Source organism: Pinus tabuliformis, chromosome 8 (assembly GCF_031772625.1).
Source record: "Pinus tabuliformis cultivar Carrire ecotype Pingquan chromosome 8, CPIR1, whole genome shotgun sequence".
NCBI lineage: Eukaryota > Viridiplantae > Streptophyta > Pinopsida > Pinales > Pinaceae > Pinus > Pinus tabuliformis.
The window spans coordinates 696,705,250-696,724,144 of NC_142294.1; the positions used below are offsets into that span (position 1 = coordinate 696,705,250).

The 18,895-nt window shown below is 35.4% G+C and overlaps 1 protein-coding gene across 1 annotated transcript; it reads left to right on the forward strand.

Annotated features, from left to right (window-relative positions):
* Positions 1–12,235: 12,235 nt before the first annotated feature.
* LOC149237521 (uncharacterized) lies at positions 12,236–15,220 on the forward strand. The gene is made up of 3 exons (XM_089369301.1): positions 12,236–13,231; positions 13,496–13,774; positions 14,597–15,220. The coding sequence occupies exons 1-3, from the start codon at positions 12,236–12,238 to the stop codon at positions 15,218–15,220; spliced, it is 1,899 nt and encodes a 632-aa protein (XP_089225427.1).
* Positions 15,221–18,895: the final 3,675 nt, after the last annotated feature.

An 18,895-nucleotide genomic window follows, 5' to 3' on the forward strand; every position in this document is an offset into this window, starting at 1 on the left:
TCCTCCTACATGAAATTAAGAATCAACATAATTTAAACTTAATAATTAACTTTGTTAAAAAAATTGTGAAACTATCGCAAAGAAAAACCTCTTAGAAAGCCACAAGTAGCAAAACTCAAAATAGAATAAGTGTCTCCATAGATAAAAAATAGTCAACATTATCACTCATGTATTATCAAATAGAAACATTATCAAAATAAAAATAACCCACCTTACCAAGGACCAGTAACCAAATTTCCAATAAATTTAATAAACAATTCATTTATCATACCACTAATTACAACAAAAACGTGTGAAATTATAAAAAAACAAACCTTCTCAAAAAAAACCTACAACACCACAAAGTTTAGCCACTTATAATATATGATAATACCGAATACCAAAGTTGAATGAAAAACTCATATTCTAATGTTAATCATAATCATGCCCTACATACTTTACAGTGATGATATGCAAACCTTAAGCCAATAGAATACTCATGTTTTAGAATAGGTTAGTATTTTGGTTTTCTCCAAACTATGTTTGAATTCCAATCAAATAATTTCAATTTATAAAAATCAATCTTTCGGATTAATCCCATCGTTAATTAGTATTAGGTGGATGCTTCAAACCAATTTATATTAAAAAATTAAATAATCTTTTTTTTTTCCTTTCCAGAATTTAAAATTATTCCCATTTTTATAATTTTATGATTCTCCCTTCCCTCCTTACTCTTTAACCGTTTGTATTGGATCCACATTATGATTCTCCCCCTCAATCCTTACTCTTTAACTGTTTGTATTGGATCCACCCAGAAGATTTGCCAATATCTTGGATAATCTTTTTTTTGCATTAATAAAGATTTCAGTTATGGTCTTTTGATAGGCTAGCAGGAGAAATTAAATATCTTAAAGCTTTCATGTCTACGTGGCAGTCCTCGATGCTTTATGCTTTTATTTTATCCAGCTTTCAATAGATCTGAGATTTGGTTCTTCTATTCTTGTAAAATTATGCTAAATGCCATCTCTAGATTTTTGGTATTAAGTTAACTGTCATTTATTTTTAAAGTATCTTGCCGTTGATTAGAGGCTGCAGTTCACAATGGCTCCTCCTCAAAACTGGAAGTACCACCACAGCGCTCTGGATCGATAAGATCGTCGCACCACACTCCAAAACTTTCTTCAATGGCTCACTATCCCTACCAGCTATAATGGTGTGTACAATTTTTTTCCACAGAAATTATTTTTTTAAGCTTTAGCGATAAGGTAATGGTATTATAGTTCAGTAATTATTGCAATAATATTTCTCAGTAATTATTGTAATAATATTTCTCTGTAGAAAATTAAATTCGATATAACAAATAATTTAATTGACAATATTGAATATGGTATGTTTTTGAATCCTTGCTCTGATGTTTGTCAACTATTCTTTGTAGCAGTTGAGTTAGCAGGTGTTTTTGATAATTTCTTCATTAATTTAAACTTCTTGAGCTCTAAATTTCCTCTTCAAGCCGATTATTAAGAAAATTAGTCGTAATTCTGAAGTAAGTTGCTGCAACCAGTAGAATGATTTATGTTTCATGTCAGATATTTTGGTTGGAAAAGAGGATACAGTCACATAGATTTTTAGATGGTCTAGGAAATGAAATTGATCCAGAGTTTGTAAATTTTTAGCATGGTATTTTAACGAATTATTAACAATTTTATAGGAATAACAAACAATACATGATTAGATGGGAGGTTTAGTCTCCACAAGTCATGTGGTCCAGTTCCAGACAGAACTATATATGCATGAGAGAGCTACTCCAAACACGATTTCTTTGGTTGAAGAAAAAAATGAACAATACCATACATATAGTATTATTATATGTATTACCCCGTGATATTAGATAAATTGGAAATACAAATGTTCTTTGTAAAAGATACCAGCATGGATCTATTTTATATAGGATCTAATATGAGCTAAGAGGAGTCCAATTTCTGCAGGTGTAATTTTTTTTATGGTTTTATTTTTTAAATTTTTTATTTTGGTCAACATGAACAAAATTTCATCTTTGATAACAGATAGACACCTTTATACATCATACTGGGCTGTAAAATAAACTTTTAAACTTAGTCACTCTTTGTTATTCATATTATAGAAATTTCTTATTATTATTATAATATTAATCAAATTCACTACTTTATATAATAATTCTATTTTAATTATATATATATATTAAAATTTTTAAAACATTTTAATAATTAAAATTATGAAATAATTTTGTAATTTGCCATTTAAAAAATTGTCATCAATAATAATTTACCACTTAACCACATCCATTACGAAAAACTTAACTATTTAAAATATAACACAAAATTTTATATATATATATATAACAAAAAAAATAATTTACACAAAGATCTCTTTTACCAATCCACACAAAAAATAATTTACACAAAGATCTCTTTTACCAATCTAGTTACTTTTATAATTTACATATGAACATTTCCAAAATCAAATATTATATATCGGTTCGAAGGATGCTCACTATTACCCTAATCATAGAAGTCAACTCTCCACCCTTACTAAAAATTACACACGGTAGATTTATTACACCTGAATCGAGGAGCATGTGGGTTCAAAGTTTTATTAATATGACAAATTTTAAAGCAAAATCACCACCAGTTGGAAAAGAAGTAGCCCTCTTTGAACCGTGATTTCAAAAAGAAAACATATTTTAAGGGAGATGATTATATATATAGATAGATATATAAAATATGGGTCAATTGAATTGGATGAGAGCTTTGAGTTTCATGCATGAGGTTTTAAGGTGAAACTTTAAAACTGATTTATGTTTGATTTTGATGGTTTACACTCTTTGACATTTCACACCATTGAATTTGGGGTTTTTACTCTTTCTTTTGAGTGGGACATACCAAAGTGGCTAAGTAGTGGCTAAGCTTCCAATCAATCTCTTGATGGAAATTGCCTAATGATCTCTTAGAAATTTGCAGTTTGCATGTTATTAGGGGTCTTCATTTTTTTTCTTGGGACTTATCAAAGGTAGCTAAGCTTCCAATCAATTTCTTGATGAAGATTGTCTCATGATTTCTTAAAAATTTACATGTTATTTTATGGGATTTATGTCTTTTTTGTTGAGTCCAGAGGCACATTCTACAACCCAGTGTGATGTGTAAGGGTGTTTGTCCAGTGTGATGTGTAAGGGTGTATGTCCATCATCAAAGTTGAAACATACAAAGTTGAAATTTGTTTCATGTCGGCCCAAAAAAAAAATTAAAATCTAAAAAAAAAAAACTATATAAAACATTTAAATAATGCTCATAAAAAAATTTACACTTGAAAAAATTTGATCTTTCTAGACTCGTGCTAGATCCGCACTTAAAATAAATCTATATTGGTATAATTCAAATTACCTAAATCAATTAAGATTCAATTGGCTTGAAAGCATAAATGGTCCTCTAAGTGTTGGAAGCTTCTAAATTTGGTGAAGGAACAAGATCCCTTAAAATTCTAGTAAATTATTAAATTGGTTTGGAATCATAGCTGAAAAGGATCAACTTTGACCTGCAATATTGATTTCCTTCCTTTCTAACCTTTGGTGATCACATTAGTATTTACATAATATATACGAATAAATTCTAAAAATTATTCAAAAGGTAGTTCTTTACATTTGTTACTAGGAAATTAAGCAAATTATGTTTTACTCAATGATCATTAAAAGGCATAAAGATTTCACACAAGGATTTAAGTTTAGGGAAAAATCATCAATTCTCTACATAGAATGGGCTAAATAATGGACCAAATGGAGCCCTATCATTACTGTTTTCATGGAATTTTTGCACACCTTTGTGTAATAAAACATTTTTTAAAAAACTAATTTCTACCTTGCTCAATCATCTTATTCTAACTAGTGTTCCATGTATAAGGTATGTTTGAAGTGAAAAGGGGTACAATTTGGGTGATTGTATTATTAGTATGATGGATGAAAGTATGGAGTTGAATTGCACTCTTTAGCGAGAGAAGGTGTATTTGAGTGGAAAAAATGGTGTCTCCATTGATTGATTTAAGCATTCCATTGAGTTGAGTTATTTTTAGGTACTCGATCGAGCTCTTTAACGCTAAAAAAACAATTTGATCGAGCTCCTCGAGCACTTAAAAAGTAGCTCAATCAAGCATTAAAACTAACTCTTGATCTAGTTCCTGTGTAACCCCATGTTTGGAGCTCGATTCAGCCCTAAAGCTTCATCAAGCCTTAAAGCTGGAAATTTTAAAATTTATGTAAATATCAATAATGATAAACAAACTTTAAAATTGTAAGTAATTGATAGTTAAAAAAAAACAAATTTAATTACTAATTACATTTGAATAGGTAATTAACAATGATGTGGATTAATTTCTCATTGCATTTGTACAATTTTGGTGTATAAATTTGAAAAATTATTCTATCCCACTTGCAATTGAAATTGTAATATTCTTATATTTATAATTTGGTAACTTAAAAATTAGTTTTTAATATGATTTAAATTTTCAATGTTATAATTTAAATAATAAATTTATTATAAATATAATTTAAATAATAAATTGATTAAACATAAGAAAAATTTATCAATTTGATTTACTAAATATTGTAATTTTAAAAATAAGTGTAAATAAAAAATATGAATTTGAGGTTGCTCCAAATGTATACTTTACAAAATTCACTAAAGAGTTAATAAACATGATATATATATATATATATATATATATATATATATATATATATATATATATATCCATTTGTTGAGGAAAAGAAATGAGTAGTAATAATTAACGTAGTTGTAATAGTTGTAAGTTATAATTAATATAGTTGTAATAGATGCAATGGTATCTGAGGTTATAAATCTCTTCTAACTTGTTTATATAGAAAGTTTAACTCTAACTTAGGTTTGCAATAAATATTTTTTAAAATAATAAAAATATAAGGAAATCATAAATTTTAAAACATTATTTGACTAATTTGAATTTGAGTGATTTAAATTTAAATGTGGGTATGAAATTATTTTTAAAGTAATAATATTATAAAATTTAGTTTAGTTTGTTTTATTTATTTATTTATTTATTATATTTTTATTTATTTTTATTGAAAAATTCTAAAGTATAAAAATGTGTTATATTTAAAATCAAAACAATAAACAAATTATCATTTTTAAGAATTTCAAAATTGAAAAAGCAGAGTTAAAATATTTTATAGAAAGTTATCTATATATTATTATAATTATAAAATAAAATAAAATTTAGAAATTTATTTATATATTATTATAATTATAAAATAAAATAAAATTTGGATTTATAATTAAGGAAAATTAGAGTTTGGAATATATTTGAATATTTATAAAAAATATTTTTGTGGAATAAATAAATTTTATAATTCGCTTATAGACAAGTATTGAGAGGCTTCATTATTTTTTTTTCTTTTTTTAAAGATAACTATGATAGCTTGATCTAGCTATGGGCTCGCCTCTATTTAACCATGTGCTCGATCAAGGGTTTCTTAAACCCTCGATGGAGCTATTTGAATTTTGAATTTTCAAACACTAGATCCATCATTTTAAGCACTCGATCAAGGGCCTAAAAAATAGAGTTTTAGCGCATCTTCTACATATTTCTCTGCAACACCATTTTGTACCCTAGCAAACTCCAAGCAGAATTTGCGTGAGTGGCAGAGTTGATCATGTTGGATTCCGGAAGGAACCCTCTATCGAATGGCATATGAGTTTGACATTTTCAAATTCGTATGATATTTTTTATAATTTATTTTGTACATAATGCTTCATTTTTTTTTGAACAATTTTAAAGAGGTTGAATAAAAAATCAATATCATAAAATATACACTACTAAAAAATTTCAAAAAATACTACTATCTTCATTTGTGAGTCTTATTCAAAAGGGTACTCTTAGTTTTTCAATTTATTTAAATAGTTGAAAAAAAACTTACTTGAACACCAACTTCAAAAAATAATAAAAAATATAATTTTTCATTAAAAAAATAAAATTTTAATATGAAAAACGTACCTCTCTCCATGTGGATTATATATATATATATATATATATATATATATATATATATATATATATATAAGTTATGCTACATGAACACATGCATACCTCTTAAGATGTGTGAAAATTTGCAAGGAAAAGCATTTCATTTAATGGAAAATTGACATATTATATGACACTAAATATTTTTGCAAAAAATATCATTAAAAAACCAACATAATTCTCCACAATTTTTCTTTTTATTCTGAATCAAAATTCATAGTGCTTATATGAATTTTGAGGGCTTCAATTCGATAAAAGAGGAAAAACTTGAAATTTCATCGCCACATTTGGCCCAAAAGTGTAACCCATCTTCATGCTTTCACCCTAATATCTTTGTCCTATCTTAATGTCAACGCATATTTTTTTTCCTCTTCTTAAAAATCCACCTCCCTTGTATATTATCATGAGGCAATGGGGTGAAGAAGTAATGGATATTTAAATATAGACCTTATCCAATTGAGCTTCAACCTTTTCAGTTCTTTTCTTTTACTAGTGGAATCGGAAATTGGGGAAATCTCTTACTCGCATCACATGTAGTCTATTATGTCCACTAGTTTTGGTATATATAAGTTGGTTATGAAATTTAAGTAAGTTTTAAAATTGATGTGGAGTGAGTTTCCATGTTCCTTAGGGTAGGTGGTATCTCCATCCACCTATTTTGAAAAGTTTCACTAATTTAATTTTTGAATTCTTTCCCATGATCTCATAGTGGCCACCTACCCTCTTCTATGTCCCCTCAAGAATTTGGACTAAATTTATGACAAAATTTATCTTTTCATGGGTTCTTTGTATTTCTTAAGCCTAGTGTATTCAACCTTCACTCAAAGGGTCGTTGTGATATTTATTCTTATAATTACATGTCTCAACAACCCTTTTTTCTTCATTTTTAACCTAGGAGCAAAATTCCCTAAGTTGCAAAAATATACACATAAGGATTGGGGAACCATTTTTAAGGGTGATCATAACAAAGTTGTAACTCATAAAACTTATTTTTATTCATTTCAATATTGATATGTCTCTATGAATTCTTTTTTAGTGTCTAATTCATGAGAGAGGCATTTAGTAACTTGGCCTAATTAAAACGCAGTCCATCATTCTCTAAGAAATAAAGTGTACGCTTTTGTTGGAGGTCAACAAGAGAGCATGTTCTCTACAACCTATATAATATTGTGGATACTTTATTATAATACTTCAATTCTATCTGCTTTATCTTCAACATCCCTTCCTTATCTCTATGATGTTGTCTTCACTCCCCAATTCTCATTTTCTAGGTATTCAATATCATCTAAATGTTGCATCTTGAGGATTTGGAACTTTTATTGTAAGCATACAATCTTTTGTTCATAATACAATTAGGAGCTTTACATGGTTGTGATTTTTAGCTCCTTGTTACCTTTTGCAATTTTATTACACCTCAAGTTCTCCACCCTAGTTCTTCTAGTTGATCCATGAGGTATGTGATGTTAGGCTTATTCTACTCAATGTAATTCATCTCACAAGATTCTCCCAAGTCCTTTGTTAGGCTAGAAGGTATATTTTCCTCAATGAATTTGGAATGGGTCTATTGGACAATAGTTAAATTTCTTGCCACTTTGGATCTAGTATTTTCCATGATGAGTTGGCTCCTCCTTATACCTGCAGTCTCCATCTTGGGCCTCATATGGGAAGCTATTAATGTCATCATGTTAAAATTGCATGCCGTTGTAAAAAAAATAATATTTTCTAGCATGGTTTCTCTTTTCCTAGCTATAAGAGTGACCACTCACTCCTTGTTCCTTTGCAAGGTAGGACCAATCGCTTGTTTCCTTTATGCAATAATTGGCTGGACCTAGAACCTTCTAGGTTCCAAGGAGATCAATTTGGGATAGTTTTCTCATGATCCATCAAGAAATTTGGAACTTGTGTATGGCCTATTATTCTTCAAATTCCAAGTTTTGTTCCTATATCTAAACCTCCTCCATCATTCTATAAATGAAAGGAAAATAAAGGGGTATAGGTGTTGAAGTTGTAACTAGGTTCGGTCTTCATAATTGTCATTATCTCATTATGTATGTTATGTAAAATAAAATAATAAGAAAAAAAATCTAGCATGTTCTTCGTGACCCTTGTAAAAGAAGAAAATTTGAATTTTTGAAAAGCATAATTTGTCCTCCAAATTTCCAAGTCGACCCTATAGAAGACAAATCATCCTTCCCAAAGGAAATTTCCCTTCAGATAAAGAAATAACTATATATTGGAACATATCCTATACCATTTGGAAACCAATTTGATGATCATAAGTGGAAGAAAAAAATTGGGTCTTTGGTATGGAAATCTAAGGCACATTTGTATAGAGAAAAGTGAGCTTTCTATGGCATCGTTTGTCTATGATAACACGATTTTTTTGAGACACCAGACTTTTTTAATTTTCAAGATATATGATGGATCAGGCCTTTGTGACATGAGCTATATGATGGACCACATTTAAGCGTAAAGCGAGCTACAAGAAGATTATTGTTTTTGATGATGAAAACTACAAGACGGATATATTTGGAGGGTTGACATGGCACTTGGATCACTAGTTAGTCTAACTTGGTTTTCTCTTGTTGATAGAGAATATATAAGAAAGGATTGATGGGTTTTACCCTTGTGGGTTTGCCTTGGTCTCTATCCTAATTTTTGGTGTCTCTTGTCTCTTGTGCTCCATGATCTCTATTTTTATTTATGTCTTTGAATGTATAATTGCTTGATGACATAATGTAATGAAGTAAATGCTATAAGGAAACATATATATCAGTCACAATAAATTATCATGTTAATAAATTCTACTTTGTATTCAAATGTCAACAATAGGAACTCAATTGGTTGATAAACTTATGATACTATAATATAGCCAAAAATAGAAATCTTTTCTATTGTCATCAAAATTCAGTGTTTGTCCATCCACATTAGAGAGAGGGTTGAGGAAGTCTCAAGGATTTTGGACTTAAAAAGTAACTCAATAGTATCAAGGTAAAGTATCTCAAATTTCCCTCTACTTTACTGAGTTTTGTTTGAGTTTTTTCTCTATAGAATTTGGTCAAACAACTTCTAAACATAAGGTTGCAAGTTCACCTTTTGTGGTGTATTTCAGCATAGATGAACAAGGCACCAAAATTTTTCCATGGAAATACTTTAAAATAGTTGTAAATATCTTATATTAAACTCGGAGATATAAATGCCACATATATTTCAAAAATACTCAACCATATTATTAAATTACCAACAAATATTATAGTGCATAGTATAAGAAGAACTTAGTAATAACTTCAGTGATACAAACTTCAATTTTCAGGATTTGTGAATAGTTCCAACAGTGAATTATTCAAGTACAATGGCTTCTATATGGTTGTGCATTCAACCCTTCTTCCACAAGAATATCAGCCCAAGAATTGATTGTAAATGTAGTCCTTAAAACAAGCAACTCGTCCTCTCCAATGTGGTAGTAGATCGACCCCCAACACTTATAAGTTCATCCCCATGAACATATTACTTGAGACAACAAATTTTACCAGCATACAATGTTGTATTCAATCCTTCCTTCAACAAGGAGACTCGTCCCTTTGATGGAAGATTCAGTCCCAAAAAAAGGGGGTGACTCGCCCCCCTAAAACAAAGATACTTGGCCCCCTTATTAAAAGAAACTTGACCCCTTTAGTGAAAAAATAAACCAACAATAGATAGATAAAGATTCAACCTATTATTGGCAAGATAAAATTGACCTCTTGGTGCAAAACTTGGCCCTTTAAGTAGTAATTTAAAACAACAGAGGAAAATGACTTGGGCTCCTCCAAGATAGCTCAGATTTGGCCATCAAGCACCACATATAACTTATCTTGCAAAGATATTATAGAAGACCCATTATTCAAAGATAAAATTAACTAATAACGATGTGGAATTACTTCCTTTCCAAAAATATTCTACTCCACTAAAGAAAACTATCGGAATTTGAGTGATCTCTCTCCCAAACTAGCTATGGTATATAGTTTCAACACCGAAACTAGCAACTAGCAAAGAAGGTTTCCAAAAACCATAGACTCTTTCCCAAGTGCTCTCTAAAATTCTAATTCTCAAGTGACCAAATGGAAGAATGAGGAGAGATCCCATCATTTCCATTTTTTATAACTCACTTGACTCTTTTGCCACTCTTTTGCCACCCTTTTTACCTTTTCCCTCCAATTAAATGATAAAAACAATTTTCCTTTATTTATTTAATAAAGTGACATTTATTAACTAATTAAATTCACTTTTAACCCTAGAAAATGCTTAATTCTCCCCCATTCACATCGGCCACCCAAAGCCCATTTTCATCATCTTTCCCTGTAGATATTTTTGCCCTAATTCTAACAAGCTATTACACTAAAGTGTTCCTCCAAATGAAGGAGCAGTTGAAAAATAGTAACAAGAACTCTGGCTCGGAAGGGAGAAGCGAGGCTCTGCAACTCGCATTAGGGTTTCAGAAATCACCTGCTACGGCAGGTCCTCCGGACAGAGTTCACCAGGGGCAGAACGCGGCAGTGTAGCAGGCCACAGTCCGTAGGTTTTGGCCGGCGGGAACAATGAACCCCCCTCAGGGGGAAGGAGGGGCGCCTCCTCCAACAAACGACAACCAGCCAAGGAATATCGAGGGCTCAGACAGGGGAAAGGAGTACAATGATGAAAACACAGACAAAAGTCAGCAGACGCAAACTGAACAAGCACAGAAAGACAAGCCGAAAGTTAGCTCTTCCACATGCAAGCCAGTAGCCACGCATAGGCCAAAAGTAGAGCTACCAAGCCATCACATCAATGCTAGAATTCAGTATATGAGAGATCATGCCCTCATAGGCAAATTCATTGGAATATGGCCAAACGAGAAAGCGTTGAGAGCCTGGATAAATGTTAAATGGCATCCAAAAGGACACATAACCTTGCATCTAGGGCCTAAGGGGTTTTTCACTGCAGTCTTCAACTGTTTGGAAGACAGAAACAGAGTTTTAGATGGAGGGCCTTATTTCTTTAACTCTGTCGGGCTATTTCTCAAAGAATGGATCGAACGATTTAACCCTGATAAGGAAGACCTAAGTTGCGCACCGGTGTGGATCAGGCTGTACTCTCTGCCACTGGAATACTGGGAAGAGGACTCTCTCAAAGCGATCGATAATGTTCTGGGCGACTTTGTCAAGGTAGCAGAAGAAACAAAGACGCATAGATACACCTCATATGCACGGATCTGCATCTACATGGACCTTAAACAAGCTTTTCCTGATACGGTAAGTCTTTTTCATGAAGGCGTGGAATGGATACAGTTAATTGATTATGAGCATGTACCCTTTAGGTGCAGAAAATGTCATGACCTAGGACACCTCTACAGAGACTGCCCATTAAATAGCAAACCCTCGGTTCAAACTGACCAGGAAAACCCAACGCCGGATGGCTTCACTAAGGTGCTAAATCGCAGAAGAGGAAATAAAAAATCAGTAGTCTCTACAAAGATTCCTCCAGTGGATCAATCAAAACCCTCTACTAGTAATAGCTTTGAAGCTCTAGCCAATGAAGACATGCAGGATCCAGACAATACACCCTCCAATAAAAAAGGAACTAGTCAGGAAAAGATTGAAGGATCCCAATCGAAAACAGGGGAAAAGGGTGTAGAACAAGGGGGCAATAAGCTCAAGACTGCTTCAAACACCTGGAGCTTCCCTGAAATGGATATAGATGGTACAGATCCCAATACAGAAAACGAGAAGGAAAGCGATGGAAGCTATCAAGAACCTCAAATCATGGAGGAGGACACGGAATCAATAGACATTGGCGAGCTAGATATCTTGGGCTTAGAACAAGCATGTAAAACAGGAAACTTCGACAAAATACCTGATCGACAAGTGGATAACCTAGTGGCAGTCCTCAATAAAGCCCAAAAAAAATACTCATTAGGGGTTCAAATTGGTAGCCAATGGGATGGGAAATTCATCACCAAAGATAGCAAAAAACGAGGAAGGAAAACTACTCTGGAGAGAACCATCAAGATCGGAGAAGTATTGGTAGAATCAGGCAGATATGCTAAGCTAACCAAGTATTTCAATATCAACCCCAAGCCTTCCCAATGAAGTTGATCTCATGGAATATTAGAGGGCTCAATAGCCCAAGGAAAGGAAGACTATTAAAAAACATGTTAATGGAGGAAAAACCCACAATTCTCTTTTTGCAAGAAACAAAGTGTAATTCGACAGTCTTGGAAAAAATAGCAGCAAAGGCTTGGCCAGGAGGGTTAGTAACAGCTGTTGATGCTCAGGGAGCGTCAGGAGGACTTGCAGTGCTCTGGGATGCAAGAATAATTCAACTAGTTAACATACATGCAAATAAAAACTTCATTCAAGCCATCTTTCATATAATTGGAACCAATATCTATGGTCATATAACAAATGTGTATTTTCCTCAAGAAATCCAGCACAAGGTTGAAATTCTGGATGCTTTGACACAGCTCAATACAGAGAGGAAATACCCGTTATGGATATCTGGAGTTGACTACAACATGATCGCAACAACGGAGGAAAAAAAGGGAGGGCGTTGTAGAATAAATAGGGATGGCTCTATATTAAAAGACTTCATTCAGAATAATTGGCTGATAGATCTTCCTTCAAATAACGACCTCTATACTTGGAACAACAAAAGGGAAGAACCAATGCAAATAGCCTTGCGTCTTGATCGATTTCTGATCTCTGATAATGCAGTGCATCTAGGAGGAGAATTTACAGCATCTATCCTTCCTTTTTTAGGCTCTGATCACTGGCCAATCGCCCTCCACTGGAATCGTCCTGGTTGCAATACAAGGCGACCCTTCCGGTTTGAGGCTTTTTGGCTAACTCATCCGGACTTCTATGAATTTGTCAGAGCATCTTGGCTAAAATTCAATCCAACGGATGGAACAAAAATGTCCATATTCCAAAGGAAGCTGAAATACCTCAAGGGGGAAATTAAACGCTGGAATCAATCTATCTTCGGCAACATTTTCAAAGCTAAGGAAACCCTCAATCAAGAAATGAAAGTTATTCAGCAAAGAATGATCTCTGAAGGACGCTCTGAAGAGCTCGCCAAGAAAGAGCAGTCCATAGAAAATCAAATCCTTGAGAGAGAATTACAGGAGGAAACTCTCTGGAGGCAAAAATCGAGAGTTAGATGGCTGAAGGAGGGTGAAAAGAATACGAAATTCTTTCACAAAACTACAGTGCAAAGAAGAATGATCAATCAAATCTCTCACGTCAACAATGAGCAAGGAAGCAAAATTGAAACCCACGAAGGAATTGAACAGGAGTTCCTCAATTACTTCAAGAAGATGAATCAAGAACCTAACATAAATAGAACAGAGGCTATTGATAAAATCATCAGACATATACCCAGATTAATTACTGAAGATCATAATATTCTCCTTCTCAAGCCCATAAGTCTTCAGGAGGTTGAGACTGTTGTGCATCAGCTAAAAGCAGGGAAAGCGCCAGGACCAGACGGATTCACCTCAAACTTTTTTCAGCATTTCTGGGATCTGGTTAAATGGGAAGTCTGGCAGGTCATGGAAGAATCGCGCACTCTAAGATGGATGTATCCAGGTCTGAACGCAACATTCATTGCATTAATCCCCAAAGCAGAGGAATCCAACACTCCGGATAAATACAGACCGATTGCTTTGTGCAACATTATATACAAGATTGTCTCCAAGGTTATAGCTTCCAGATTGAAGCCCATGCTTCCCCTTATCATATCTCCAGAACATTCTGGATATGTAGAAGGAAGGCAGATCACGAATGGGATCATCTTAACCCATGAAATAATCCACTCTCTCAAGCATTCAAAAAAACCAGGTATGATGCTCAAAATTGATTTATCTAAGGCTTTTGATAGTATTAGTTGGGAATATATGCAAAAAATCCTCAAGGCCTTTGGTTTCGCCCCCTCCTGGATCAGATGGATCAGTAATCTTTTATCCTCCTCATTCTTTTCTATTCTCATTAATGGAATCCCGTCGCCCACATTCCGTCCTTCTAGGGGGATCAGACAAGGGGATCCTCTCTCGCCCTTTCTGTTTGTCATCTTAGCTGAAGGGTTAGGCCGCAACATTAAATTGGCTATCCTTTCTCATAACCTCAAAGGTCTAGCTTTCCACCAGGCCCCCGCCTTTTCGCACCAGCAATTTGTAGATGACAACATGTTATTTGGTCATCCTTCTGTTCAAGAAGCTCGATCTTTCAAATCAATTCTTGCAAACTTCTCGGATGCCTCAGGAGCTCTCATTAACAAAGTTAAATCTCAGATATTCTTCTTCAATACTCCTCCCACCACCCAAAGAGCAATAGCCTGTATCCTAGGCTTCACCATCACTTCCCTTCCTTCTAAATATTTGGGTGCTCCTTTAATTGCCTCGGCTCTCAAGCATTCCTCTTGGAATAGCCTTTTAGAAAAACTGGAAGCCAGATTGTTCCTTTGGACTCATAGAGCTCTTAATATGGCTAGTAGGCTAGTGCTAATTAAAGTTGTTCTATAGTCCATGCCTCTTTACCTTTGTTCCATATTGGCGGCACCTAAGTGGGTTCTCAGAGCTATCAAACAGCTTCAGCGTAATTTCTTATGGGGAAATTCGGGGCCAAATCGAAAGTGGGCACTAGTCAAATGGGAGAAAGCATGTCTACCTAAAAAAGCAGGAGGCATTGGGCTAAGAGACCCAGAACATAGCAACATGGTAATGGGGGCCAAAATCTGGTGGAAATGGCTCTCAAATCCCAGCACACCTTGGGCCTCCCTATGGACAGCGAAATATGCAAGAAATACGCCCATAGAGGAGAGAATTAGAATGTCAGAAGTCAGTAAAGGATCGGTTATTTGGAACTCAGCCATTCAACATCGAGATATAATTCAAAAGCACAGTTTTTGGGATGTGAAGGATGGCCACACAACAAGGTTTTGGGAAGACTCATGGCAGCAGCTTCCAAACCTCAGAGACACTATTCCGGGACTCTCAGATCAAGATATAAATCAGTATGATAAGGTGAGCCAATTTTGGAACTCACACACTGCCCAAGAACATAGAAAGTGGAAAGAGGCTAGTCATATAATACCTCACAGCCCGGAGCAAACTCAACTTTCTCTTTCCTCAGAACTTCAAAAATGAAAAATTCTAACTTCGGAAGGCATGGATATTCTCAGATGGGGATACGAGGAGACGGGTACCTTCACAACCAAAGAAGCATACAAAATCATCATCAAAGACAGGGCAATTAGAGACAATTTATGGGATAAGATATGGAACTCCTCTATATGGCCGAAGGTTTCTACTTTTCTGTGGCTTCTATCTCACAACAGGATTCTCACATGGGACAACCTCAGGAAAAGGAACTTCTCTGGGCCATCCATTTGTCCCAACTGCAAACAGGAAGAGGAATCAACATTACATCTTATGCAAACCTGTCAGCTTGGAAGGAAATTGTGGGAAAAGGTTACATTCCGCTGTCAAAAGGAAGGCAGAGTGAATGGGGACATTAAAGGCACCCTTCGCACCTGGAGCCAAGAGCCATATCAAAGCAAACTTTTAAACACACTATGGCAACTCATACCGGGACTACTAATGTGGAATATTTGGAAGGAGAGAAATAGAAGGATTTTTAAAGATCAATCACAGTCGATTGAGCAGATATGGACCGGGTTGCACCATAACATCAAAGAAACTTTGTCTATCAAAGGCTGGTCCAAAGAGGATTTCCCATCACTCCCGCAGGAACAAGCTATATGGGACAACTGGCAGATTCAATTAAAGCATCCGATCTCTTCTAATGATAACTCCTCAAAGCATCTAGATTCTCCAGCAAGATGGACTCCACCGCCAATCAATGTGTTTCAACTTAACTTTGACGGTGCTTCGAAAGGGAATCCTGGGAAAACGGGATTTGGTGGAGCCATCAGAAACTACCAGGGTACTCCCCTTATAACTTTTTTTGGCTCAATTGGCTGGAATACTAACAATGCAGCGGAACTGGAAGGATTATGGAGAGGGCTTAATCTGGCGCAAGAACGAGGGTTCCTTCCTCTTATAGTGGAAGGGGACTCCCAGATTATCATTACCATGGCCTCAAAACTTCTGCAGGGATCCCCGGTTCATAAGGTCAGTAGCAGCTGGAGAATGGCTACTCGACTTGAGCTTCTTAATCAATGGCTTACTCATCACCAAGCAATTTCCTTTAAACATATCAGAAGGGAAGGGAACAAACTAGCAGACTTTCTTGCTAATTTAGGAGTGGACAGTGGAAGGGAATTCTTTGAAGGCTCATTATCTAGCATAGCTTCTGAGCACCAACTCTCTACCTTCCACACCATAGTAACAAATGATATCCAGTCGAAGGAAGACTCACACTCGGATGCAGGTGCCTTAAATATGTGTTAATGCTTGGGCATGTGAAGCTGGCAACTGGAAATCCACTAAGTAGGTTTCGGCGGTTCGAGGTAGGTCATTAACAAGCATTAATGAATCATCGGGCTCGAGGTACGCAGGCGAAAGATTTCAGGATGGCGCGCACTCTCCACGGCACATTTGCTCTGGTTTCTTCAGGCATTGACATAGTCGCTCCGGGTTCTTCAGGCAGTGTTCTCCTCTGGTGGTTATGTCCTCAGAGCCTCTGCGCAGCCCAGAGAATTTGGAAGCCACCATGGCTTCATAATTGCTCCCATTTTTCCAGCTTCAGGTATATGGTTCTGTCTCTTTCCGACGGCGTCTGGTGCATTAAGTCAGTCTTCTCCATATGCGTCTGGTGTATTAAGTCAGTCTTCTTGCCCATCTCTGTAAGGTGTTTCGATTTTGTCTTTGCTGAAGGTGTCTGGGTCGGGTATTGGGTTTATTCAGTCGTTGTTGGGTTTTTTCTTGTGGTCGATTCTATCTACTGTGTGCTCTGCTTTTGGGTCTTTAGTTCAGAGGTCTGGTATTCAATCTGGTTCCATTTAGTTTGTGGCGAGTCGCTTCTCTCTCACCCTCAGTCCTCCAGCACCTTCAATCCGCTGATCTATACTGTAATGGCCCGTCGTCGTGGCATCCCCAGGCGTGGTAGCAACTCAGGGTCCCGTGGAGGTTCTCGGGGTCGTGGTGGCTCTGTGCCTCGACGTATAACTCCGTTAGCCTCTGCCTCGCCATCCTCACCGCCCTCTGACTATTCTGGACCCTCCCTAAATAGCTCTTTTCACACAACCCGGTTCAAGTTCAAAAGCAGGCTTAACAAACCTCTTATCTCAGCTATAATAACTGTTATCTTCTCGGAGGAAGAAGATGAGCTTACAAGCTCAGATGAAACCTCCAAGGAACAGTCTCATTCTCAAAATTCCAATGATTCTCAGGGTAGCTTGGTGGGTGTTGTCCTCAATGACTCCGCTGCACTGCATGCAAAGGGCCAACAGGAAGACTCTTGCCCTTAGCCAGAATCTCCTCAAGAGAAAATTATAGCTTGTGAGCCGGCGCGACTCTCTGGCAGTGTTCTGCACCTTATGCTTCCTCCATAATGCAACATGATGGAAGCTGAAGATAATGTGATGGTAACCTGGGTAAGCTCCCCCAACCAGGCAAATGAGAACGCTACAGACTCGCCACCGCAGGCTTAATTACTTTTGGCTTCAGCGACAAGACAGCAAGTCTGTAGAAATTTTGAATAATTTAACACATATTCAATGGAGATTATCCTGATCATGTACTATTGTGGAAAACATACACAATACATAAGCTCCTCTACGTTGATCAACAATATAGCAGCATCAATAACAATAAAACATCAAGAGCATTCACACATTAACACAGTATGTATCCCGGGGAAAGCATCTCGCTAAAAACCCCAACTATCTGTATATTAATGATTGAGTCATGTAATATTACACAGCATAATACTTCTCACAAGTATCTCCACCTCTGTTACACACAATACAGCTCAGATCTGATCTCCAAATCTCTTCCACTGCTTGCCTGCCTCCACTGCTCAATACCTGCTCAAGAACTAATGAGAATGGCTTACCAAACTTCTTTTTCACCTGCAAAATAGTCACTCACACTTTTTTGGACGTGAGCACAAGCTATAATGTGGGCAAATACGTGAGCAAACTCATTGGCATACTCAATCCCTTGATTGTGCAAGATCTGGTGCACAACTATAGTCACAACTGATAGCAATCTGATTCTCTACCACCTGTCCTTGTTGAACTGAACATGCACTGACATGCAACTGAGTTAACTGATGTATTCATTAGTTGTATTATGAGTTAATAACTTGTGAATTAATTAATAACTAATTCACCCAACTCATCTCTAGTCTATTTGCCAGTTAGACTAAATACAACTAGTTTAACAAAGCTAAACTGAACACAACTCCATCAACTCCACAATCAACTCCACCAAACTCAACTGATTGAGTTCTAACTGAAGTCATGCATGCAACAACTCAACTGACTCATAAGAAAAGCGTATTTCCTTCTGACAGCTGCATGTGCCACCTCTGTAGCTCAAACTAAAGTGCTCCAAGAGAATAAGATTAAGTTTATAGTCCAAATATTATTGTGAGATAATAATATTTGACTTTTCTATTTTTGACAGCCAGTCTAAAAATAGACTTTGATCACTCACACTGTGATCACTCACACTTTCATCAAAAATAGAAGTCCATCTATTTTTTCCCAACTTGATCAATCATCCATAAATAGCAACCTGCAATCCATAGACATGATCCATATGTCTAAAAATAGACATAGTCTAAAAAATAGACTTGCGCCAAAAATAGCCTGCAGGCCCACTTAGTGAAGGCGACTCTTTTCACTAAGCTCC